The sequence below is a fragment of the Hyla sarda genome, chromosome 5 (assembly GCF_029499605.1).
Source record: "Hyla sarda isolate aHylSar1 chromosome 5, aHylSar1.hap1, whole genome shotgun sequence".
NCBI lineage: Eukaryota > Metazoa > Chordata > Amphibia > Anura > Hylidae > Hyla > Hyla sarda.
Genome location: NC_079193.1, coordinates 46,203,104 through 46,230,274, shown reverse-complemented (window position 1 = coordinate 46,230,274; position 27,171 = coordinate 46,203,104). Strand labels below are relative to the sequence as shown.

At 43.8% G+C, this 27,171-nt stretch overlaps 1 protein-coding gene across 8 annotated transcripts in view; it reads left to right on the top strand.

Annotated features, from left to right (window-relative positions):
- ARHGAP12 (Rho GTPase activating protein 12) overlaps positions 1-27,171 on the top strand; it is a 108,900-nt gene that overhangs the window by 73,058 nt on the left and 8,671 nt on the right. For 2 of the 8 annotated variants that reach the window (XM_056519441.1, XM_056519442.1), the window contains 12 exons: positions 2,172-2,315; positions 3,951-4,031; positions 5,227-5,355; positions 5,640-5,720; positions 9,334-9,408; positions 10,367-10,428; positions 14,005-14,077; positions 17,632-17,724; positions 19,012-19,116; positions 23,068-23,166; positions 25,256-25,367; positions 25,449-25,565. In XM_056519441.1, coding sequence (XP_056375416.1) covers positions 2,172-2,315; positions 3,951-4,031; positions 5,227-5,355; positions 5,640-5,720; positions 9,334-9,408; positions 10,367-10,428; positions 14,005-14,077; positions 17,632-17,724; positions 19,012-19,116; positions 23,068-23,166; positions 25,256-25,367; positions 25,449-25,565 — 1,171 coding nt within the window. The remainder of the gene's footprint in view (positions 1-2,171; positions 2,316-3,950; positions 4,032-5,226; positions 5,356-5,639; positions 5,721-9,333; positions 9,409-10,366; positions 10,429-14,004; positions 14,078-17,631; positions 17,725-19,011; positions 19,117-23,067; positions 23,167-25,255; positions 25,368-25,448; positions 25,566-27,171) is intronic. The other 6 variants (XM_056519443.1, XM_056519446.1, XM_056519444.1 and 3 more) reach the window with 6 other exon arrangements.

Genomic DNA, 27,171 nt, shown 5'->3' with positions numbered 1-27,171 from the left:
CTGAAGTTGTTTTATTATGCGTCCATGCTTTGTGGTAGAATACAGTGCTATAAATTATTGTGCAGTAAGAAATGTAGTCTTTCTTAAATCCATATTCTTGTTTAATCTGGTGTGGTCAAATAGGTCATAGGTTAACATGAGAATGCCTTTCACAGAGTCTAGACCTACTATCTGAAAATCACTCTTTCAGGAAGCAGCTTGTTTTTCCTCTACAAAGCGCCTATAACTTTTTTTCCCCCCTTTTGTTGTGAATTTACAATGTTCATTATTCTGTGCTGATTAAATTATTATAATTTTTTTGTTAAATTTTAATAAAAATGCTCTAGTGTGCGCCATTACTCTGCCAAACTTGTCATGGTGCCCCCTGCTGTTCTTTTAATTTCCTCTCAGAATGTCCACCTCATGTGTCTACTGCTGATGGTCGCACATGCTCAGTTGCTCAGTTTCACATCCTGGATCCTCTTGTACAGGGGTCTCCAGACTGGTGGCCCTCCAGATGTTTCAAAACTTCAACTCCCAGCATGCCCGGACAGCCGTTGGCTGTCCAGGCATGCTGGGAGTTGAAGTTTTGCAACATCTGGAGGGCCACCAGTTTGAGACCCCTGCTCTTGTACATGGGTGTGATTCCTACTATTGTATAATAAGAACATGCTAACTAGTAGTAGGACTCATTAGGTTAATTTCACACTGCCATTGTGCTATGGACTGTTATGGATCCATTTGGCTCCCTTTTTTTTCCCCGCCAAATAGACCCAGAACGGTTCGGAGCACAACTGACGTAATCGGGTCTCGACAAATCCCATTGACTTATTTCAGAAATGTTTTTATTTGATTGTGCTAGAGGGGCTGTAAAGTTAGTGTAGTTCATAATATAGTGTCTGTGCCTGTGTTTGGTGGTTGTCCCCCAATTCTTATGTGATCTTTGCCCCGATGTTTATTTTTAACAGCATACAAAATTAGTGTTGTCTCAGGTTTTTGCAGGTTGCAGTGCAGCCCAAGATATTACATCACTAGTCAGGTGTTAACGAGAGTCTGTCTGCTTTAATATGTGGAGCGACTGATAATGGGTGGAGCGAAGATCACTCTGCAGGAAATTGAAGTTTTGCAACAGTTGGAGGCACCCTGGTTAGAAAACACTGGTCTATTGCATGAAAGGAAGCTCAGGTGTGCTTCAATGAGTGTATGTGGGGGGTTGATGTGTGGGAGAAAGAAAAGTGACCTCACACTAAGGGTATTTTCACAATACGAATTTAGGGTGGAACTCCGCACACTGATTTGCGTGTCGGAATTCCACAGTGTGAACTCCTACCATTAGTGTGAATGGGTCTTCCGCGGACCCGTTCACACTGCGGAATTTCAGCGGCGGACAATTCTGCTGCTGAAATTGATCCGCGCAAAGAAAGAACATGTTCTTTCTTTGCGCGGAAGTCCAGGAGCACTGCATAGCCGTCAATGGTGACGGCGCAGTGCCCCGCGGCTCTACCGCAGCCGCCAGGATGGAATCTCTGCGAGCGGAATTATGGGAGCGGAGATTCCGTTAGAAATCCATAATGTTAACATACCCTTACAAACAAGGAATCATGGGACTTGGAAGTAGTTGGAGGGAGGGTACTCGAACAGGAAATAGCCATTTCACAAAAAAATTGCCACAGTGTTATGGTAATCTCACAACAGCCATTAACCCCATGACAAACACAGATCCTTTCTAAGCATGTTCATTACTGTCTGGCGGGTAAGTACTAAAATCACCTTATGGTGGAGAACCAGTTTAAACTGGGTCCATTTGGTGTCTGGTATTTTACAGGAGTTGATCGGAGAAAAATAATAGGATGTTCTAAAAAAAAAAAAAAAAAAAATCTAAGTTTAACTCACATCCTTCGAACAGACAGAGCTCCCTTTACTGCAGTGTGAACGTGCCCTTAGGTGGACATCCTGAGATGTAAATAAAACACCAGCAAGGGGGTACAAAAGAATATAACAGCAATAACTATACACAGGAGCATTTTTAAGTCTACACAATTATAATGCATGAAGTTATGACATTAATGCATTAATAGTAATTTTTTTTTTTTTATTATTAAAATAAGTATTTTACTTATTTATCTGGGTGATTTATTTTTCCATTCTCGCACCTTTGTGCTGGAGCTTTACATGTTTCCAACTCTTTCTAGCAAATTGCAGCTGAAGAAAATTTTCACAACGCTTGTGACAACAATCAGTCAGATAGTCTGTATGGGTCTCCTCCCAAGGGCTGGTCAGAAGAACTGGATCAGCATGGCCATACTTTCTTTATCAATGACCAAACCAATGAGAAGGTACATCTGTGATCATTTTCTATATGCTTGCCTCTTTCTTCTTGTACTTTATCTGCTATCTCCTTTTAAAGTGTACCTCTTATTTGCAAAACATTTTATATCATGAGATAACATATGTATATTTGTAAAAAGCAAGGATCTGTACACTGATAACAAGCAGGGCTCTGTACACTGAGAACAAGCAGGGCTCTGTACACTGAGAACAAGCAGGGCTCTGTACACTGAGGACAAGCAGGGCTCTGTACACTGAGAACAAGCAGGGCTCTGTACACTGAGAACAAGCAGGGCTCTGTACACTGAGAACAAGCAGGGCTCTGTACACTGAGAACAAGCAGGGCTCTGTACACTGAGAACAAGCAGGGCTCTGTACACTGAGAACAAGCAGGGCTCTGTACACTGAGAACAAGCAGGGCTCTGTACACTGAGAACAAGCAGGGCTCTGTACACTGAGAACAAGCAGGGCTCTGTACACTGAGAACAAGCAGGGCTCTGTACACTGAGAACAAGCAGGGCTCTGTACACTGAGAACAAGCAGGGCTCTGTACACTGAGAACAAGCAGGGCTCTGTACACTGAGAACAAGCAGGGCTCTGTACACTGAGAACAAGCAGGGCTCTGTACACTGAGAACAAGCAGGGCTCTGTACACTGAGAACAAGCAGGGCTCTGTACACTGAGAACAAGCAGGGCTCTGTACACTGAGAACAAGCAGGGCTCTGTACACTGAGAACAAGCAGGGCTCTGTACACTGAGAACAAGCAGGGCTCTGTACACTGAGAACAAGCAGGGCTCTGTACACTGAGAACAAGCAGGGCTCTGTACACTGAGAACAAGCAGGGCTCTGTACACTGAGAACAAGCAGGGCTCTGTACACTGAGAACAAGCAGGGCTCTGTACACTGAGAACAAGCAGGGCTCTGTACACTGAGAACAAGCAGGGCTCTGTACACTGAGAACAAGCAGGGCTCTGTAAATAGAGGACAAGCAGAGCTCTGTACATTGAGGACAAGCAGGGCTCTGCACACTGAGGACAAGCAGGGCTCTGCACACTGAGGACAAGCAGGACTCTGTGCATTCTCCTGGGTTGTCAATCAGTCTGTTGTGTGAGCTTGAAGCGTGTCACAGAACCTCACTGCACAGAGTCCTGCTTGTCCTCGGGGAATACTTGTATTTTGTCTCCTCACAGAGATACACAGGCAATAGCTGCAGGGACAGCATTTTTTCACTCAAAAATATACACATTTTTTTTAACCAATGTATTACAAAAATGCATATTTTCTTATCTACGTTATATAATTTTTTTATTTTGCAACTGACAGGTACACTTTAAGTAGTCTAATGTGATTATTTCACTACAGTCTGATGTATTCGTGTCACGAGTTTAGCTAGCCGATATGTAAAATGCAATGAGACTTTTTGACCCACATTAAAATAACCTTACTGCTAGTTTCCTTCCATTCGGTAAAAGTTAGACATTGTAATTTAGGGGTACTGATGGTCTGATCAGAGAATTTTGGCCCTTCACTGTGTATTAGTAACAGGAATGATAAACCAAGGCTCACAGTGGTTCTGTGTAATATTCATAGCTGCTGGGGATTTTTGTTTTATATCTGTTTTGATGTTACAATCTTATTACAGTGGATAAAGCACGTGGACGATCAAGGTAGACCATATTACTACAGTGCGGATGGATCACGCTCTGAGTGGGAGCTGCCAAAGGTAAGTTTTAAGGTTTGCAACTAAGGCCTAAAAGCTTATGTACACAGGTAATTTTGCTTATTGCATCTATGTCTAAAGCTAGGGCTACACGGGACATGTGTTAAATGGCAGCAAATTGATTTTAAGCCGAGCAACCAAAATATGTGTCTTATGTGTATGACTTGCTGTCGCACAACTCTATTACAGTTGTTATTTGCCTTTAAAATGATCCCAATTGCGGAGAAGTCACATACTGGTTATGGTCACACATGGTTCGTATTGGTCAATGTTTACAAATTTTGTATCCGAACTGAGGCCAAAAACCTATCAAATTAAATTAAAAGTGTGTGTGGTTGTAATGTCGGTCTCATTATATCGCAAAGCGACTGCATTGATATTCATTAGATGTAAATATTGGGATCATTTTGAATGATTAAAGTCTCTGTGTATCCCTAGCCTGAAGTAAATTAAAAAAAATAATCAAAATCCTATTGCTTCTAGCCCAGTGTCTCCCAACCAGGGTGCCTCCAGCTGTGGCAGAACTACATACTTCCAGCATGCCCGGACAGCCGAAGGCTGTCCGGGCATGCTGGGAGTTGTAGTTTTGCCTCAGCTGGAGGCACCCTGGTTGGGGAACACTGTTCTAGCCTATGTAAGTCTGTTGCATGTCTTAGCCTGTAGTTGACGCAGAATGATTGTACATAGTATTTGGAACACTTTTAGCACCAAAGATATGGCAAACTAAATCAGTCACCCCATGCCATGTCAGGTAGCATCATTTATTTAGATTTTTTTTTTTAAAAATTAAATAACTTGATGCCTTTGAGGCTTGAAGAAAAAGTATTTGGTCTTTTAAAAAATTCACAGCAGAAAATCTACATTTTTTTTTGCACGAAAAAATACAAAAAAGCTTTTCTGCGAATTTTGGTGCAGAAATGCTAAAGATTTTCTGCTGCTGAAAATCTCCAGCATAACCACCCTGTAGGAACATATCTTAATGGTACACGGAATCAGGGTTTGCCCTCCATCATGGTCTGCCACGTCGTCCTCCCTCTCAGGCTGCAGTAGTAAGGGACTTTTGAAACCCATTTTTTGGCTGAGATTATGACATCCGTTTACTCCAGTATTGCTATCACCTTTCGACCACTTTGTCACTTATTTGAGAAGTTCCACAGTATTGTACTTTCTGTATTTTATTTTTTTATTATTATTTTAGTATAATTCCTTATTACCACCCCATCAGAGAGAGATCACTAAAAGCCGGAGTCTTGATAGAAAATTCCAAGAACCAATAGTTTTAACCAAGTGGCGACACAGCACGTATCTGCTGGAGGCCAATGACAAGGTAATGTGATGTCTTCTGTTTTATCCTTGCTTACTAAATAACCTGACATACTGACAGTGCAGCAGTCAGTAGACACGCCGTCATCTATAGCCTAATCCCAAGGTTCTCTGCTCTGTATTCTGTATATCCTGTTATGTAGTGCCAGAATTCACCTGTTTAATATTAGGGTAACCTTTACCTTGCGGAGCAGTGTTTCCTGCAGTAGTCCTAGAAGAACCATTTGTAATCCTTTAGCTCCGACCGAGGACGGCAATGACATTAACAGGTCCATTTTGTTTTTACAGTTGCATATCAAGCAAAAGCGTAATTCCTCTGAGTATTACATTCCTAGCCCTGGTTTTTTGACCTCATCTTATTCTATGAAAGTTAGTATTCTGTCTCTAGTGTGTGCTTGCTTGCCAACACATGTCCACATTCCAAAAATTCTTCAGATCTGTGAATATGCTTGCCTGCCTGCTGTGTAATGACGGAAAGAAAAGTGGTTTTGATCCTAAAAGAAAGACTAATAGTTTTTATTATGCACCAAACAACATTGTTTTCTGTGGCTACCTGTAGTAAACCTTTTATTGGTGTTCACAATGAACCCTAACATAGCAATATATGCATACTAATGCCCACGTAGAGGGGTTAAAGAGGGGTCTGAAATGCAGGCAGCATGAAATAGGCGCAGGGAGTGCAATTCTGACACACTTAGTTTAAAAAAAGCAGTCCGGACCTGAGTAACTAGTTATTAGGCAGAGTCTGGACCCTGTTGTTGCTGAGTGACACATCTCTTCCTATACACAGATACTTGCCAGTGTTAAGGGCCTGTTGGAGGTAAAGATGTGAAAACTATTGGCATCCGTAATTGTCGATCTGCCATAATTAAATGGACACCGTCGGATACAAAAACTTTTTAGATGTTGTACATCTTGGCAAAACTTGAACCTTTCTAATATACTTCATTAAATTTTTTTTTAGAAATTATGGCTTTGTCCAAGCTTAAGCACAAGCATGGACAAAGTCCAGTAAGTGAGGGTGGGCTAGAACCCCTCTGTGCGCTCTCCTGTCTGATAGGACCCCTCTGTGCTCTCTCCTGTCTGATCGCACTCCTCTGTGCTCTCTCCTGTCTGATAGTACTCCTCTGTGCTCTCTCCTGTCTGATAGGACTCCTCTGTGCTCTCTCCTGTCTGATAGGACTCCTCTGTGCTCTCTCCTGTCTGATTGCACATCTCTGTGCTCTCTGTCCTGTCTGATAGGACTCCTCTGTGCTCTCTCTCCTGTCTGATAGGACTCCTCTGTGCTCTCTCCTGTCTTATAGTACTCCTCTGTGCTCTCTCCTGTCTGATAGTACTCCTCTGTGCTCTCTCCTGTCTGATAGGACTCCTCTGTGCTCTCTCCTGTCTGATAGGACTCCTCTGTGCTCTCTCCTGTCTGATTGCACATCTCTGTGCTCTCTCCTGTCTGATAGCACTCCTCTGTGCTCTCCGTCCTGTCTGATAGGACTACTCTGTGCTCTCTCTCCTGTCTGATAGGACTCCTCTGTGCTCTCTCCTGTCTTATAGTACTCCTCTGTGCTCTCTCCTGTCTGATAGTACTTCTCTGTGGTCTCTCCTTTCTGATAGCACTCCTCTGTGCTCTCTCTCCTATCAGACAGGAGAGAGCACAGAGAAGTACTATCAGACAGGAGAGAGCCCAGCTGAGTGCGATCAGACAGGAGAGAGCACAGAGGAGTGCTATCAGACAGGAGAGAGCACAGAGGAGTGCTATCAGACAGGAGAGAGCACAGGGGAGTGCTATCAGACAGGAGAGAGCACAGGGGAGTGCTATCAGACAGGAGGGAGCACAGAGGAGTGCTATCAGACAGGAGAGAGCACAGAGGAGTGCTAGCCCACCCTCACTTATTAGTAAGGTTAATGTTTTGCCAAGATGTACAACATATAAAGTTTTTGAATCTGACAGTGCCCATTTAAAGATACCGATAGACATGGTCAAACTTATGTGAGCCCCTTAGTCATTTGGTAAAGCCAAAAGTGTTCACTTATTAGGCTAGGTTTGAAATTGCAGGCGGAAATTCCGCTTGCTAAAATTTATAGTGTGGTGAATGGGTTTCCGTTCACAAATTCACACTTCGGAATTTGTGAAGCAGAATTTGTGAACGGAAAATCTGCTTGGAAATTTCCGCCTGAAGAATGGCATTGCTCTTTCTTCAAGCGGAAATACTCGCGGAACACATTGCAGTCTATTGGAGACTGCAGTGTCCGCGCGGTCCTAGCGCCGACTGAATCTCCGGGCGGAAATTTTCTGCCCGGAGATTCCGTAGTCTGAACCTAGCCTAACACTTTCCTATAACTAAGAAATTGGAAGGGACAAGGGATGGACTTTGTTAATGTGACCCCTTAAAGGGAATGTATCATTTATTTTAGTTTCAATCATTTGCTTTTAGGCTTTATTGTAGCTAATTTATATTTCCCGGACGGCATTCTTTTTGGAAGTAATACAGGCCTTTTTGTATTGTCTGTATAGACAGTGCATCAGGGTGTCTTATAACTGCAGCTAGCGACAACCCCCAGTTATTACCCCGGTACCCAATAGCCCTTGTTAACCATTTAAAAAAAGAAGAGGGAAAAAAAAACTGGTCCTAGTTTACCGAATCTGAAGTTGTCTTTCACATCCACGGATCTGAAACGAGAAGAAAAGCAAAACACAAAAAATGGATTGGTACATTTTAGGCTCTCTCTCGTGGAAGAGTGCTTAAAGGGTCTGTTCACATTTTACACTTTTAATATGCCTTTTTAAACAAAAAGGCATGCCTAAAACACACAATGTGAACAGAGCCTTATTCATGAACCTCTTTCCTGTCATCTTCCTGTGTAACTCTGCCTATTGTGAGGTCATCACTAGAGGCAAAGGTATACAGGACCAGGCTGGAGCAGAAATGAGGTGGAGTAAGTGGGTATCTCTGCTCGCTGTATACAGTATGAAGCCATCTATATAGATGGCTCTATACCCCCTAAGCAGTTTACTAGCGCTAGTTAACTCTTTTCTTGCTGTGCCGGTGTAGTAAAGAAAACAGAGTGCTCAAAAACAAACAAAACATTTTTTTTTTTTTATACATTCTCTTTAAGTAGCAATTTAGGGGCTTTGTATTTGGTGCAGTTGTGCCCACCGGTTCAGATTTGGCCGGATACTCTACAGGTGTTTGGTTCATTCTAGTCTTGAGATGTTACGTTAGCATTCAGGATCTTTGCTGTCCTGCACTTTTCTTTCTAATTCATTATCAGTTTAAATTATGACTTTGAAGTTAGCTAGTTAGATAAAAATACAGATCTCCAATAACAGAGCGAATCATCCCATTGTATCTGCATACGCGTGTATTAATTCCTGTTGTGATTCCGGCCTAAGTGTTTTCTTTATTTGGTAATATCAGGTAACATTACTAACCACAATCTGTATTTTTTTCGATCTTAATGTTTTTACCTACCCTCCCTTAATGAAACCTCGTGTTTATGCCTTTGGGCTGGTCACACCGGTAATTTCTAGCTTAATTGCAACCAGATTTTGTGATCCAAAGCCAACTGGCAGTGCCCATTGTAACCACTGCTGAGTATTGTGGAAGATGTGGTCCATGCACTGCAATATTTTCCTAAGCTGGTCTGGGTTTGTAGTGCGTGTTGGCTTACAATATCAATGATCCTCAAATTTTTCTTTACATGTAATTTCGGCATGTTGAAGAGCACTGGCATCTATTGGGTCACAAATATATTTAATAAGTTCAACCCGTGGACAGTAACTATATCTAAAAGACGTTCCCTAATACCAATGAAGTGATTTTACGCCTGTCTGTTCGTGGTGTAATTTGTGTCCAGATTTGCTTTTTGGATGTAGTGTACAGTTTGCTGTTTTCTAACTCGTGTAAAATGAGCATCAGAAACTTGTCGTCACTCCCTGATCTGTGTTGTTATGAGAATACATGAAAAGTATGTCTTCATTTTATAGGAATCAACCACTACATCCAAGCCAAATTTCCCTGATGTTGAGACGTCACCATCTTCCCCGAAGCACCAGTCAACGGTCAGTACTTCTTATGTAATGCTTGGTTAGTAAGGTTGAAACGTGTTGAGCCTGGCAGTGTCTATTACAACAGTGAGATTTATCAGGACAAAGAAAAGAATGCTGTGGATGCCCAAAGCAACCAATAAGGTTTTCTATTAGGGCCTATTGTTTGCTTGTCTTTTACATGAGGCAATATTTGACCCATTCAACCGATAAAAGGCCCTTAAATTGTTTCTAGATACCTCTGGCAGCAGCTTATTTCCTATGAAAACTAAAAATTTAGCAGGTTGAAGTACCATATGCTGAACCTTCTTCCCTCCCCCCCCTAAATACCCCCCCTAGATATACCCCCCTGTACCTTATGGCCATGTTCACCTGTCTGGAATTTCAGTGCAGAATTCCGCTTGGAACTCTGCACAGAAATTCCTCTGCAGCAGAGCCCCGTTGAATTCAAGGGGATTCTGCTGCGCTGTGCACATGGTGGAATTTCCATGTTTCCGGCACTGAACCTGTTCATTCTTTCTACACATTCCGCACAGAATGCTTAGCGGTCTATAAGACGGTGCATTCCTGACGCTGGCATATTATGCCATATGTACAGCTTTTTTCATTTTCCACTTGCAGTGGTCACAAATTTATCCACATGCGACTTTTGCAAAAAATGTTGCACAAGCAAAAAAAAAAAACTGCAAACCTTCACAGCTCTCACTTGTTTCAGAAAATTAACTTAGGTTATTTCCTTTACTTTGCCATACGTGCGACAAATTTATTAACACTGTGCTACATTTTGATAAATTGGTCGCATGTAAGGCAAAACAGCAAAAAACAGATCAAAATACCATACCAAAGACTGAGCTCGATAAATCCCCCCCCCCCCCCCCCTTAGTTCGGAAGTAAATATTTTTCCTTTTGTATTGTATTGCACCTTCCTGATTATATGATTATGATTATTTTTCCTTATTTTTTTTTCCTCCAGGATCAAGAAAAGTATGGTGTATTAAACGTAACCAAAATCACGGAAAATGGGAAAAAAGTTAGGTTAGTACGATTAATGATTTATTGACTTATTACATTATGATATCTGAAAGATATAGGGGGAGATTTATCAAAACCTGTGCAGAGGAAGAGTGGTTGCTATGGGCAACTGCACCAATCAGATTGCTTCTTTCATTTTCCACAGGCCTCTTTAGAGGCCTGTGGAAAATGAAAGAAGCAATCTGATTGGTTGCTATGGGCAACTGCACCACTCTTCCTCTGCACAGGTTTTGATAAATCTCCCCCATAGTTTTTCAGGAAAGTTATTTAATACTGTTTTACATTCATATAAAGAATTTTCACCTAGAGTTGTCACTTTGTATGTACATTGCTTTACCTGCAGTGGTATTTTGGTATACCAAAACATTTTTAACAAGGTGGTTAAGTATACCACACCGGCTCGAGCAAGATCTAAAAATGTTTTTTGTTATACCATAATACCCCTTTAACTTTAAATGATCTAGATTTTAACACAATTTGCAAGTTTCATAGGAGAAATCTCTTTGCCACTGGGTCAGTATCTGTTATTATTATACCAAGTGCTATGCAATATTATTTAGCTAGAAGTTCGGCTAAACTGTTAAAGGGGTACTCCACTGCCCCAGCGTTCAAAACATTTTGTTTCGAACGCTGGGTGCGGGCTGCGGGCTGCGGGGGTCGTGACACACCCGCTCAATTCAAGTCTATGGGAGGGGGCTGTGATGTCACAACTAGTGCTGGACGATATGAATTTTTCCCTATACTGCAATACCGGTCGGGCCCCTCCCCCCTCTCGAATGAATTATCAGCCGCAGTGCGCTTGGGTACTTATAATATATGACCCTCTGGCGCTGTCCTGCTTTTCTTCCCCTCCACCGAATGAACGAACTATCCGCCGCAGCGCTGTCCCCACATCGGAGGACTAATCATGTTACCCGCAGGCGCTGCTCTTCTTTTCCTCCTGTGAGCCGCGGGCGCAGGAAATGAATGAGTTGTGAGCCACGGACGCAGGACTTCTGTTCGTGGAACGGAAGCTGTCACCTCCCCCTGCAAGCGCTGGAAGCCAGTGGGCTGCGGGCGCTGCAGAACTTCTGATCAGAAGTTCTGCAGCGCCCGCAGCCCACTGGCTTTCAGCGCTTGCAGGGGGAGGTGACTTCTTCCATTCTCCATCCTGCGCCACGGCTCACAACTCATTCATTCCGGCGCCGCAGCTAACAGGAGGAAAAGGAAATATCAGTGCCTTCGAGTAACATGATTAGTCCCACGATGTGGGGACAGGACTGCGGCTGATAGTTCGTTCAATGGGGGGGGGGGGGGAGAGGAAAAGCAGGACAGCGCCAGCGGGTCATATATGATTAGAGCGCACTGCGGCTGATAATTAATTCGAGAGGGGGGGGGAGGGGCGAGTACGGTGGTAAGTGGGTAATGAGTGGAAAAAATATATATGCCGTCAAATACCGTGGAACCGCCATAAGTTTGAAAAATTCCGTGATACACATTTTTGGTCATACCGTCCAGGACTAGTCACAACCCTCGCAGCCCGCACCCAGTGTTCGGAACAAAATGTTCCGAACGCTGGGGTAGCGGAGTACCTCTTTAAGGGTGTGTCTGATGTGTACTGTAGCCTGTTTCCAATACCAACCAGCAGAATTGTGAATGCAGCTCTTAAAAGACTGTAAATCAGGTTCAGAATTTATCTAGCTTAATATTTACGTAATAAACTTACTGCAAAGACGTAGGGCACACTTTCTTCTAGGGATGTCCCGATACCGGTATCGGTATCAGGGCCGATACTAGCCATTTGCATGGTATCGGGGACTCGTTTAATGTCCCCGATACCTGGTGCTGCTCTTCTGCCCCGTTATCCCGTCCTCTGGTCCGTATCATGTCGTCCTATGGAGGAACATGTGACACACACGTCACTCCGCCTCCTCCTCTGCGCCCAGCGTAACGCTACGGAGGAAGCAGAGTGGCATATATGTCACATGCTCTTCCATAGGACGACACGATGCGGACCGGAGGACGGGAGAACGGGGCAGTGGAGCGGCAGCACCCTACAGACGACAGCCACAGGTGAGCTGTCTGTAAGGAGGGGGCTACTACTAATGTCTAAAGGGGGGGGGGGGGGGGGAGACTGGTGTCTACCGGGGGGGGGCCCTGCTGCTGCTATCTAAACGGGCCCCGGCTGCTGCTATCTAAAGGGGGGGGGCCTTGCTGCTGTCTAAAGGTGGGAGCCCTGCTGCTGTCTAAAGGTGGGGGGCCCTGCTGCTGTCTAAAGGGGGGCTGCTGCTGTTTAAATTGGGGCCCACTGTCTAAAGGGGGGCTGTGGTCTACAGGGGGGGCTGCTACTTATGTCTACAGGGGGGGTTGCTACTAATGACTGCCGGGGGGCTGCTGCTAATGTCTGCAAGGGGATACTACCTACTTGAATTTATAGGTAGATAGGTCAGGTGACCCGGTTTCTACCGCTGCTCATCATGTGGTCATCGTTCTCACCACCAATGCAAATTCCCTGTTCTGTCCATTGGAAAAGAGAGAAATCTTGGCTCATACTACAGCAGCCGCCTCCATTGTACACAACAAGGAACCTACATATTAGCACGGTAAACAGTGCCAGAAACTGCGTCACCCTGGTGTCAGATTCCCTTTAAAATATAAGTACTCGTACTTTGTATCGGCGAGTACTAGAATTAAAGTATCGGTACTCGTATTGGGACATCCCTACTTTCTACTGAAATTGAGAAGGGAGTACTTGCTTTTCTTTCTAGTTCTTGTTTCTAATATAGACAGCCTTGCTAAGTGCTCCTGTTACATGAGACTAGGCTCACATCTGTGTTGGAGGCTCTATTTGTAACCTCCATTGTAAATTTTGTTTTAACAACTGAACAAAACAGGCTGCATGCAGTATTTTCTGTCCAATTATTATCCAGTAAAATGACAGATATCAGAAGGAAAACTTATGGACCCCATTAAAGTTATTGGGGTCTCCCAGGATTTGTCTGTCAGTCATGCAGTTGGAGCATCAGTCTCTGTTTTAGTCCTCTTGTACAAACTCTGCAATGGAGGCCCGAACAGAGCCTCCGACACAGATGTGAACCTAGTCTAAATAGTCGCTTTAGAACCCCTTAAAGACATAGGACGTAAACGTACTTCCTTATGCGCTGGGACTAAATGCACCAGGTCGTACATTTTCATATCCTGTACATGAAGCGAGCACAGGAGCTGCGTTTGCTTCATGCACTGCAGGTCCCAGCAGACCCTGTCATTTCAAAAAACCTTTGACCTCACAGATACATGTCAAAAGTTTTAAATGGTTGGGGTATCAGTGCTGAGACTTTCCTCTGGGGAGTGAAGTGCTTTTCTCCTCAAGCTTTCAAATGCTTGGTGGGGGTCCCAATCGATCATAAATTTTGACATTTTAGAAGTTTTTAAAATGACAGGGACACTTTAAGCCATATGGATATGTTTGGCCTATGCATTGACCGTAGACTAACGTAGGCTCTGACTATAATATGAACATGGCCTAATGCTGCTTCTGGCTGTTGTTAGTCTATGAAAATAACTATTGCTGACATTTAATAAACGATATTGGTGTTTCAGAAAGAACTGGACATCCTCATGGGCCGTGCTGCAAGGGTCATCGATATTGTTCCAAAGCACTGGAGCCAGCTGGGTAAGGAGATCCACATTAAATTGTCATCTTGTCTCCTGACTGTAGCGAACACCATAACTCCACATTTTTATCATTTTGAGCCCCTAGTGTCCCGACCGGCTGCTTTTAATTAAAGAGAACAGGAATGTCTGCCAAATCCTAATATAATTCAATTTACCCTTTATACAAATGAATTGGCCTCTTTTAATTTGAGAGCATCTCTAGTAAATGCTTTAGAGACCTCTTACTGGATTATTTTTCTTAACCATTTGGTGGCTTTAGGAACAGCGATCTGCGATAAAACTGTGTGCCTGCTTATAGTAGGGCTAAAACGTGAGCCGAGCGTAGTATTGGGGCAGATTAATGAAACTGTGACTGTGGGGAGATTTATCACACTGTCTTATAGCAAGATTCATTGTTGCACATAGAAACCAATTGGTTGCTATGGACAGTAAAGGAAATCTTATGGTAAGGGCTTATTCACGCTACAGAATATCCACCCGGCAGGACAAGCAAGAGCTAACAACACTCAACAAAGCTTGGTCTCTCTTAACATGTTACATTTTTTTTGGCGGTATCTGGGGTGAAGAATTTCTGCATCGGATTCCGTAGTGTGAATGAGGCAGTAGGATCCCATTGAAAGTAATGGGAGGCTGCTGCACCATATCTTACCGAATACCACTTGGAAAATACATATTGTGAATGGGCTGTAAGAGAACTTGATAAATCTTCTGTGTGAGCTGCGATTGGTTGCTCTGGTCTTATAGTAAGATTCTCTTTATTGACCATAGCAACCAGAGCTCTGCTTTCATTTTTCATATTGCTCTGATAAAATGAAAGCTGAGCTCTGATTGGTTGCTGTTGGAAATCCTATTCTAAGACCACTTGTTGTCCATAGCAATCAATCACAGTGCAGCTTTTATTTTTCAAGAGCAGAATATGAAAATGAAGGCGATCCGTGATTTGGTTGCTACTGGCAACAAAAACTGAAAGATTTATCAAGCTGTCTTTTATAGTAAGAGTCTTTGTTGCCCATAGCAACCAGTCAGAGCTTGGCGTTCATTTTTTTAAATTGCTCTGGTAAAATGAAACCTGAGCTGTGATTGGTTGCTTTGGATAAACCAGATAACTTGTTAGTTCAAGGTTTAAAGGAGTACTCCGGCGAAAATTTACTTATCCCCTATCCACAGTATAGGGGATAAATAGTTGATCTTGGTGGGTCCGAGTGCTTGGGCTCCCTGCGATTACCAGGACGGGACCCTGGGCGCTCTGTGAGGAGCGCTTGTCGCACACTCCATTTATTTCTATGGGAACGCTGATGATACCAAATGCTGTATTCTGTCCTTTCGGCGCTCCCATAGAAATGACTGGAGGACGATTGCAGCACATGCTCCTCACTGAGCGCCAGCTCTCGACCGCCTGCTTTTATCCCCTACTTATCCCCTATACTGTGGATAGGGGATAAGTAATTTTTTTATTAATTTTTATCGCCAGAGAACTTTTAAAGAGGTTATCCGGGATTAGAAAAACATGGCTGATTTCTATTTAAAACAGCGCTACACCTGTCCTCAGCTTGTGTGAGGTATTGCAACTCTGCTCCATTTAATTCAATGGAACTGAGCTGCAGTACCACATACAAACTGGAATTGGCCAACTACTCGTCGTGTACATGTGTATGCAGACGTGTCCATATCATCGGTCGGTTGAAAGAAGGGATCGGGCATGTTAAAGGGGTACTCCACTGCCCCAGCGTTAGGAACATTTTGTTCCGAACGCCAGGTGTGGGCTGCAGGGGTCGTGATGTCACGGCCATGCCCCTTGTGATGTCACACCATGCCCCCTCAATGCAAGTCTATGGGAGGGGGGGTGGTGGCTGCCACGCACCCTCCCATAGGTTTGCATTGAGGGGGCGGGGCGTGACATCAAGAGGGGCACGGCTATGATGTCACGACCCCCGCAGCCCGCACCCTGCATTCGGAACATTTTGTTCTGAACACTGGGGCAGTGGACCTACCCCTTTAAATTTCAGTGCTAGATCAGTTGAAGGTATATGGTGACCTTTAAATGTAAAGTTTTAGGAGGCATGTTACTGTTAACACTTTCTTCATTTTACATGTAATAGGTTTTCTAACTAGTGCCGCTGGGTCAATGCAGATTTATGAGCCATTTTGCCCAAAATTGGGGCACTGCAATTCTTGAAAAAAAAAAAAAAAAATGTAAGGAGTGTTCTGGGCTGTAATGATTGATTGCCAATCCACAGAGGACATCCGGCACCTGGCCGATCATCTCCCCAGTGCTCTGCACTACACATTGAATGGGGCCGAGAGCCCTGCATAGTTCATTGCAGTGTTTCCCAACCATGGTGCCTCCAGCTGTTGCAAAACTACAACTCCCAGCAAGTTGGCTGTCCTGGCATGCTGAAAGTTGTAGTTTTACAGCTGGAGACCCATTGATGTATTGTATAACTGCAGCTCAGCTCCTGTTCACTTTAATGTTTACACCCTACCGATCAGCAATGGATGGACTATCTTGTGGATAGGCCATCAATCATTACAGCCCAGAATTTTTTTTTAGTACATTTCCCTCTATGATTTTGCTTATAGAAGAGACATCCACTAGGCATTTCATTTTGGCAAAAAATAAATAAAAACTTGAGCTGTTCTGTCAGTAAGTGCAGGAAATAGCTGAAAATAGACTAGTATGTGTTGGCCTCCTACCTGTCCTCTGACAACACCAGTCACAAGATAAGCTGCTGTCAGAGATGTCTGGCAGTGACTGTACTCCCCTCTTCCCATCTAGAATACATGCATGCCCAGCCTGGTGGATGTGGGGAATCTGTAAAGAGAACTTTCAGCCAAACAAGTGTTAGGCCACAACTATCTGACATGTAAGGACGACTTATCTACAAGCCCGCCCATGCCCGGACTATCTGCACCCTTTGAATGATTTCCTCACGTTCCTTTTTGTAATGTGAATAAGGTTTAATGGTGACTAATCGTTGTTAAAGGGGTACTCCGGCCTTAGATGTCTTATCCCCTATCTAAAGGATTGGGGATAAGGTGTCTGATCGCTGGGATCCCGCCTCTAGGAACCCCCGCAATCTCCCTGCTGCACTCACTTGGTATTAGTCTCGCAGAGCGAAGATCGCTCAAAGTCTGATGACTCACGATACAGGGGCCGGAGTATCGTGACGTCACGCCTCCGTCCCCTTGTGAGGCCCCGCCCCCTCAATATAAGCCTATGGGAGGGCGTCCGCCATGCCCCCTCCCATAGGCTTGCATTGTGGGGGCGGGGTGTCATGAGGGGCTGGAGCCGTGATGTCACGATACTCCGGCCCCTGTATCGTGATCTTCGCTCTGTGAGACTAATGCCAAGTGAGTGCAGCAGGGAGATCACGGGGGTCCCCAGCGGCGGGTCCAGACAGCTTATCCTCAATCCTTTGGATAGGGAATAAGATGTCTAGGGCCGGAGTACCCCTTTAATGTTTACCCGCTGTGTATGTCTTGTGCTAATATGTGCCTCTTGTTGTTCCGAGACACTGCCTTTTCTTCCCCTACTTCTTCTTCTTCAACAAGTCCTTCTGCACCCGTTGTTCAGTCTCTGTGCTCCTCCTGTCTCTCCTTTCTGCCTGGAAAAACGCTCTCAATCGTCAGCATTTTGTCAACTATGTAAATGTCGGTCCTGTATCTTCCATTACTGCATGTGCTTGTTGTCATGCATGTTTGGCATTCGAGCATGTAATTCCCCTACGGACAGTTTCACAGATTTTAATCTAAATAAAAATTAAATGTGCAAATACATAGCATGTGTCCTGTAGTGATTTGGGGGCTACATAATGATTTATGGGTATGTTCAGGGCTCAAGTCCTGCAGGAACTTGTGGGAACGGAGTTCCTGCACTTTCCCACAGCAGGAACACCATTCCCATTAGCAGGAGTTCTGCAGGACCAGCCCTTTAGTGGAAATCTTGGGTGAGTTCCTGCACTTTTCCCAGGACTTAACCCCTGGGTATGTTCACACGTACAGGATCTGCTGCATATTTTCTGCAATTGATTTTGCTACCCATTGAAGTCAGTGGGTAGCAAATCAGCAGCTGAAAATATGCAGAAGATCTTGTACGTGTGAACATACCCTTTTAAAGTAAGGTTGGATAAGGTTGCTGCTATAAACAATGGCTGCACAGAAGCTGTGCTTCTGTAATGTTAACTCATAGGTCCTGTCCTCAAATTCTTTTTCTTTAGTTTCTTCTCTTCCATCGTCACCCTTTGTTGCTTCTGTAGAGAAGTTGGCGCTTTTTGCTTTTATGCAGTTTTGTTCTCCTTCGAGTCAATACAACTATGTCAGTGTTTCCCAACCAGAGTGCCTCCAGCTGTTGCAAAACTACAGATCCCAGCATACCTGGACACCCAAAGGCTGTGTCTGCCTGCTGGGAGTTGTAGTTTCGCTACAGCTAAAGCAGTGTTTCCCAACGAGGGTGCCTTCAGCTGTTGCAAAACTACAACTCCCAGCAGTTTCGCTACAGCTAAAGCAGTGTTTCCCAACCAGGGTGCCTCCAGCTGTTGCAAAACTACAACTCCCAGCATGCCCGGACAGCCGTTGGCTGTCCGGGCATGCTGGAAGCTGTAGTTTTGCAACAGCTGGAGGCACCCTGGTTGGGAAACGCTGAGCTAGAGGCACCCTGGTTGGGAAACACTGAACTATGTTATCCTTTTACGGATGTCACATGTATTCCAGGGACCTTTTTATTCTTACCATATAGAAAATGGTAGATACCTGAATTAGCCTGCTGTAATGTGACATATGCCCAATGGCTCCACTGCCTGCAATGTACAGGGATCTGTAGCTGCTCCACTCTCCTGTGGCCTCCGTTCTCTATGCATTGCATACCAGCCCCAAAGACCACGAAATTGAGTACCATTTTATTATTGACCTAATACTTTACTTTGTCGTGTTTAGAAGTTTGGCGGGAACCAATCGAAACCGGAGTTCACGGTCGACCTTAAAGGAGCCTCTGTGGAGTGGGCCGCGAAAGATAAATCCAGTAAAAAGAACGTTATAGAGGTAAAATCTTTTCTTGTTCATTGTTTAGCAAACGCTGGGCTCATGGGAGAAGTAGTATAACCAAAATAGGCAAAACAGGTCACATTCCTTCCCTCTGTAATAAGGTAAATTGTTAGCATCTGGATGTTTTTTTGTTTTTCTGTTGTCATGAACACGTATCTTGAAATCTGCGCAACACAATAATGTTTGCCAGCTGCTAGTGAGCGCTAAAAAACATGGCTCAAGATCACTACTCGGAACTTTAGTAACAATGCTGAGATGGTCACCAATCAGCCTTGACATTAAAACCATGATCTGAATAAAATAATTTCTTAAAAATTATGCCTGTCCAAGGAATGAGCTCTTTAAGGCAATCCAATGCTTAAACGCCAGGTCTTTATAGGGTGTTCCTGATGTGCAGTTCTTAGTACATACCAAAAGAGATCTAAGGGAGAAAAACCAGAGAACTACTGTAGCAGAAATAGCTAGAAAATAAGCAGAGAACATGGCAATTACTGGGCAGAGTAGTTTTGCAACAGCTGGAGGTCCACAGTTTGGAGGCCACAGTGTTTCCCAATCAGGGGGCCTCCAGCTGTTGCAATATACAACTCCCAGCATGCCCGGACAGCTGTTTCAGCTCCTTTGATCTCTGAAGTGACCACAGCACTGATCGCCGGTGACAGAGGGAGCTCCCCCTGTTCACCAGAGGCGGCTCTGCCACACAACCGCGGGCTGCTGTTGGTTGCTATGGCAGCGGAAGGTCAGATGATGCCTGACGAGATCCAGATCGTGACCTCCTGTCTGCCTGATACGGAAGCAACAAAAGTAGAGTTGCACGGCACTGCACCTATACCTGTGTGGACTAGGATAATAGATGGTTGATGGTAGTGGATATGTTGGTGCGCTAATAGTGGTGCTCAGATCCATAAGTCACAGTTCATATTCATGTAATAAAGATGAAAGGAAGGATCGGCAAATCGCCGCAGGTAGCTTGCAAGTTTCTTCTTTAATATAAAATACTCACATACATACCGGCCGGAGGAAGCACATATATTGTGCGAAACGGAGCTTGGTCTCCATCCAGTGTCCCCCCACTACCCTCCTTCCTTTGTTATATGTATGTGAGTATTTTATATTAAAGAAGAAACTTGCAAGCTACCTGCGGTGAGTTGCCGATCCTTCCTTTCATCTTTATTACATGCATCTGATACGGAAGCCTGTGAGATCCAGGCTGTAATCTGTGCAGCTGATGAGGATATACTGTGCTGCAGTTCAAATGTATTGCCGCATAGCATAACCTGTAAAAAATGAAAACAATAAAAAGTTCTTCATTAAAAGTATGAAGTAAAAAAAAAAAAAAAAAAAAAAAATTCCCCTTTCCCAATAAAAGGAAAAAAAACACACAAATCATATGCACACTAGGTATTGCCATGTCCATAAGGACTGGTACTTATGTAATGTAAATTATCCCGCACAGTGAATGCCTTAAAAAAACAACAACAAAAAAAGAGCAAAATTTGCAAATTTTAATACAAATAGCAGAATCAAAAAGATCAAAAGGTAGCATGTATCGCACAAATGATACCAATAAAAAGTACAGCTTGTCCTGCAAAAAAAAAAAAAAGCCCTCACTCAATGGTGTCGGACAAAAACAAAAAAAAAGTTTGCCATAATCGGACCGACCCACAGAGTAAATATAACATCATTTTTACCGCACAGTGAACACCATAAAAGAAATAATTTTTAAAAAGTCAGAAATGTTCCAGTTTTTCACAATAATTGTGAGTTTTTCACAAAAAATGCTTCATGTGTCAACAAAAATGTACCACTTATACAATATGTCACGAAAAAACTCACAGAATCACTCCACTCAGAAAAAGCGTTTTAAAGTGATTACCATTTAAAGAGACACATGTCAAATTTTAAAATAGAGGTAAAAAATGGGTCCGTCCATAAGGGGTTAAATCAGGTTCACCTGAACTGTAACCCTGTTTATTGGGTTAAGTGCGGGTGAACAAGGTTTCAGTTTTTCTTTAAAGACCTGTTCTGTAACTAATAAAGAGCCAGGGATGTGGAAATCCTATCGCCCGACGCCCCGGGACATGCAGTTCCGGGCAAGTAAAATGTTTTATGCATTTAGCCCTACATCGGGCAAGCAGGGCCAGTGAGGTGCAAAACAGATGCGGCTTGTACCTCTCACCAGTCCTCTAATTTTAAGACCGCGGCACCTATGGTGTTTGGTGCTGGCTCCTGACTCGAGCCTGGTCCATACCCAGAGCCCTCAGCTGATTAGCTGGGGGTGTCGCTAATAGCCTTTGACAGCTGCTATCTAAAGGGATCTTATCACAATCCCTAGTGGTCTATTGGGGTTGATTGGGGGATAAGATGTCTGATCGCGGGGGGCCCGCTGCTGAGACCCCCCGCGATCTCCCTGCAGCACCCGCATTCTATGCAGGGGCTGAGTCTCCAGTTTCGGAAACCTCCGGGTTTTCCCGGGACTGGGGACGTGATGTCACGCCCCCTCCCATAAACATGAATGGAGGGGGCGTGGCGTGGCGTCACGTCACGTCCCCAGTGCCGAAACTGGAGACTCAGCACCCACATAGAATGCAGGTGCTGCAGGGAGATTGCGGGGGGTCTCAGCAGCGGGCCCCCTGTGATCAGACATCTTATCCCCTAACCTTTGGATAGGGGATAAAATGTTTTTGCCTGGGATACCCCTTTAATGTAAAAAAAACAAAAACGAACTTAGAATTTGTTTTTTTCATAATGGTAAAAAGTGATCAAAAAGTCCCATCAATACCAAAATGGTACCGATACAAACAGCAGATTACGGCGCAAAAAAATTAGCCCTCATACAGCCCAGTATACAGAAAAATTAAGCGGTTATAGGCATCAGAAAATAGCAATTTAAAATAATTCTAAAATGTTTCGATTTTTTTTTTTAATTTGTAAAACATGACAGAAACCAAGCAAATCTGGTATTGCTGTAATCAGGCCGACCTGAAGTATCAAATAACATGCAAGTTTGACCAAAAGGTGAATGGCGTTGTTTTGGAGCATATGCCATGGAAAAATAAAAGATGTCATTACAAAGTACAGTCAGTGCCACAAAAAACACCTCATATGGATCTGTATGGATCCATATGGATCTGTAGGATCACTTAGGTTTTTACCATGCATGTGATGACTTTAGTGGGATCTGGTGAAGTACAAGAGTGATCCCTTTATCTTGGTGTACATTTTTGATTGCTGTCATGAAGACTGTATGCAGTGTCCTTAAAGGGGTACTCTGCTGCTCAACGTTTGAAACAAACTGTTCCGAACGCTGGAGTCGGCGCCGGGAGCTCGTGACGTCATAGGCCGCCCCCTCATGACATTATGCCCCACCCCCTCAATGCAAGTCTATAGGAGGGGCGTGACAGCTCCCATAGACTTGCATTGAGGGGGTGGGGCGTGATGTCATGAGGGGGCAGAGCTATGACGTCACAAGCTCCCACGTTCAGAACAGTTTGTTCCAAACGCTGAGCAGCGGAGTACCCCTTTAATACCTACATTTGGCCTAGAAATATCTGTTTAGACCGGACTTGGTATTCTTTGATGCAAAGTTCCCGAAGCCATGTTTGTCTGTAGTACAAAGGCAGAACCTAATAAGTACATAGATTCTAAGACAGAACCGCAGGGGAATAAATCTAGGTGCTCTTCAAAGGAGCTGTCACTAATCCTTCACTTAAATGTTTTTTACAGGGTCTTTGAAATCCTGTCCTATAGCTTCAATGCATATTTTCAATTTAATAGCTCCTAAAAATAAAAAGGCAATGTTTTGGCCTCCCAGGGTCGTCTCCAGGCCACTGTCATAGACATAACAAGGATCTGAAAACACAGAGGGACAAACTCATGTGGAGAGTAATATTGCTACTTAATTCAGTATTTTTATGTGCTTTAAAATATATATTATTTTAATTCCTACAGCTTAAAACTCCCTCAGGAACAGAGCTACTGATACAAACTGAAAATGACAATATGATCAAGGAATGGTACACGGCGCTCTGCAACACCATCGGCATTCCGGTAAGGTTACTTTTATATCTCTGTCCCCCCCACCTTTTGGATCATCAGCTGTTGCAAAATGAATATATCTTTCTGATTGGAAGACTGTATGTTTGGTTCTATGACCTGCTTTAATCTAAACCCTCAAGTGTCTGGATGACCATCTTAGAACATTGCCTGTACCAGTAATTTGCTGGCAGTGCACTGGCACTATTATTCTTGTCTAGTGACACTGATGCCTGTTTAATCCTTGTGGGATAAGGTGTATGCTATTTTTTAGATATCACAGGTTGCATTGGTGTCTTTTCTTTCTTACTGCGGCCCTGGTGAGTGTCCAAGAGAGCGGATATATCCCATCACTAGTAGGGATTGCTGTAAGCTTTATTAGAGATGTTCACGTACTGCACCTTGCTCTTATGAGTCAGCCACACCTTTTCACATAAAGCACATAAATACCAGATTCCACTTCTATGTATACCTGATTGCATTGTAAGCCTTTATTGGTCAGACGTTTACTTTTTTGTTTATGTTGCCTCTTCACCTTTAGCGCAACTGTCATCATATTTTGACCCCCCCCCCCCAGACCACTATAATGGTGTTCCAGATGATTATCAGGTGACTGCAGCCATACCTTTATTGCTGTTTATTCTTCTTTTCTTACTAATAAAAACTTTTTATCCAAAAGTCAAGCACAGTCGGATAGGCACAGCTTGGGGTTCGCCAAGCCCCGCCACTGCCACGCCTATCCTGCCTTCCAGCGAAGGGACCATTGTGTCTTACTACACAGTCCATCCACAGCGCATGCGCCGTCCCGTCTGCTCTAATGTGCGCACGCCACTGCGTCCTGAATTAACAGAGCGCTCGCTCCCAACGTCTATGTGCTGTACTGGAGGCAGTGAGCAGACGAACTAGTCTGCCTCTAGTACAGCACGAGCGCACAGACGTCGGGAGCGAGTGCTCGTGGTCATTTCAGGATCTGTCGGCGCGAGCACGTTAGAGCCGACGGGATGGGTGCATGTGCTGTGGATGCACAACGGTCCCAGCGCTGGAAGGCAGGATAGGTGTGGCGGCGGCCAATCCACGCCTATCCAACTGTGCCTGACTTTTGGATAAAAGTTTTTTTATTAGTAAGAAAAGAAGAAAAAACAGCGATAAAGGTGTGGCTGCAGTCACCTTATCATCTGGATCACCATAGGCTGGATTTACACTGCAGAATTTCTGGGCAGAATTTCTGCCGGAGATTGAGCCGTCAGCGCTAGGACCGAGCAGACTGGGGGGGGGGGTGGATAGAGAGTTGAATCACAGCCTGGCCTATTATAATGAAATTACTTTTATGTATGTAAAGTGGCATTTACAGGGGAGGTTCATTAACACTTAATACATTTGGAACTTTTTACTCGTATATACTTTCATTTATAAAGTCTGTACGCCTTGGCATATCTTTCGGTAATTCTGAGCAGGAAAATTAAACCTAGGCCTATTATGAGCAGGTGTAGCTTTGCATTGCTTTTTGTATCATTATTTGGCTTATAACTTAATAAATCTGACACACTACAATCGCTGCCCCTTTCTCCTAAACAGGGACCATCTTTTATGCTGCTTTGCAAAAGTAGCACGAGGAGGAAAAACTGGCAAGTGATGGCAAAATTAGGTGTTTTCCCTAGTTTGCAACTTTATTATAAATCTGGAAGAAGGATAGTCCAGCACAAAAGCCTTGCAAAGAGGATTGATACTATAAAAAACGATGACATACAACAGGACATCACAGAGTGACGCGTTCCGGCCTCAAGCAGGAGTTTTATGAGTAAAGCCTCCTGCGTGAGGCCGAAACGCGTCACCCTGTGATGACCTGTTCTATGTCATTGGTTTTTATACAATAAAGTATAAATCCTCTTCACAAGGCTTTTGCGCTGGACTATCCTTCTCCCATATTCCAAGTGTGGCGTGATCCCTGCCAGTCCGTGTAGGCATAAGGTGGGAAGGTGAGCTGGTTAACCCCTGCTATATTATTTTATTATAAATTTGGTGCACATGCATTGATAAATTCCCCTCAGAGTATTACAGTGTATTCTATAGCTTAGATAAGTATTTACACAGTATTTGTTTCCAGATTATGGAGGCTGACGAGACCAATGAGGATATGGTTCCTGACTCCCCCGTAGAGAAACATGGGAAAGACAAACACGACAAGGAAAAGGATCATGATTCAAAAAAGAATCGATGTAAGTGTTCCTTCACGGGCAACAACAAAGTATTTTTATAGTATTTAACACATCAATAACCTTCTGTATATGTATTTTTAGCCATCAAACAAACATCCATTGATAATTCAGAGCAGAAGAAGACCAAAACAAAGTTAAAGAAATTTCTTACAAGGCGACCAACAATGCAAGCAGTGCGTGAGAAGGGCTACATTAAAGGTAATTTACTCACGAATATTGGTTTTAACATGAGGAAGATGATGCTAGTATTGTTGGCGTCTAGAGATGAGCGAACTTACAGTAAATTTGATTCGTCACGAACTTCTCGGCTCGGCAGTTGATGACTTTTCCTGCATAAATTAGTTCAGCTTTCAGGTGCTCCGGTGGGCTGGAAAAGGTGGATACAGTCCTAGGAGACTCTTTCCTAGGAATGTATCCACCTTTTCCAGCCCACCGGAGCACCTGAAGGCTGAACTAATTAACGCAGGATAAGGCATCAACTGCCGAGCCGAGAAGTTCGTGACGAATCAAATTTACTCCTCTCTATTGGCGTCCTATTTACTCATCTCTATTTGCGCTCATCTCTATTGGCGTCCTATAATATCATGTAAATAGGGGGCAACATATAACAAGGAACAAGGAAATTGTTCCGGTTACACTTTGGCCACAACACAGGCCCTGCACCTAAAAATGCCTCTGCCAATCTGCGACATCACAGCTTGTGAATGTCAATGGAGTCTTATAGTGAGCCGCAGGTGACCGTGACCAGAAGTCCATCTTCAATAGGTTTAATGTCCACTTAGTATACAGTCAGTGCAACTTGTTGGTTGCAATATGACCTGTTCACTTTTAATAGCTGTGATGCAGCACAATTCAGGCTGCGCAACAAAACCTTCTTTGGCCGTGTGACCTGCATCATGGGCAAAGCCGCCATGTTAGCATTAAAAGTTGAATCTTTAAAGAGACAACCAAGAGGGCTTATGTTACATAGTGGGTTACAAACATGAAACCCCACAGGCACCACCAAAACATTCAACATAGCATAGTCACCCACTGGTCTTGGTGAGTGTTGCTATGCAATGTCAGAAACTTGTATGGATGGACGGTCCTTATTACTAAATTGATGGCCAGTTTATCACTATTAGATCGATGGGGAGCCCACACCTAAAGGGGTGCTCCAGTGGAAAACTTTTTTTTTTTAAATGAACAGATTTGTAAATGACTTCTATTAAAAAATATTTACCCTTCCAGTACTTTTCAGCAGCTGTATGCCACAGAGGAAATTATTTTCTTTCTTTAATTTTTTTTTTGTCCTGTCCTGCTCTCTGCTGACACCTCTGTCCGTGTCAGGAACTGTCCAGAGCAGCATAGGTTTGCTATGGGGATTTTCTCCTGCTCTGGACAGTTCATGATACTGGCATCAGGTGTCAGCAGAGAGCACTGTGGACATGACAAAAAAGAAATTAAAAAAGAAAAGAATTTCCTCTGTAGCATACAGCTGCTAAAAAGTACTGGAAGGGTAAAGATTTACAAATATGTTTTTAAATTTCTGGCACCAGTTGATTTAAAAAAATAATAATCCACCGGAGTACCTCTTTAACACCGTAGTCGAGCAGCTGTTTGAGGGGGCTGTGTGAGCTCTGCAGCCTCCTCTTTGTTTACATGGGTCTTTACCCTAACATAAATAGGGCAAGGATGCAAGACCTTGCACAGTCACCAAATGCAAGGATAAAGTGCCATGTCAACATACAGTTGTGCTTAATAGGGCCCACGTGATGCCTTTAAACCGCTGACTGGCAGGGGTTGCCTAAAGTTGGTATTTATG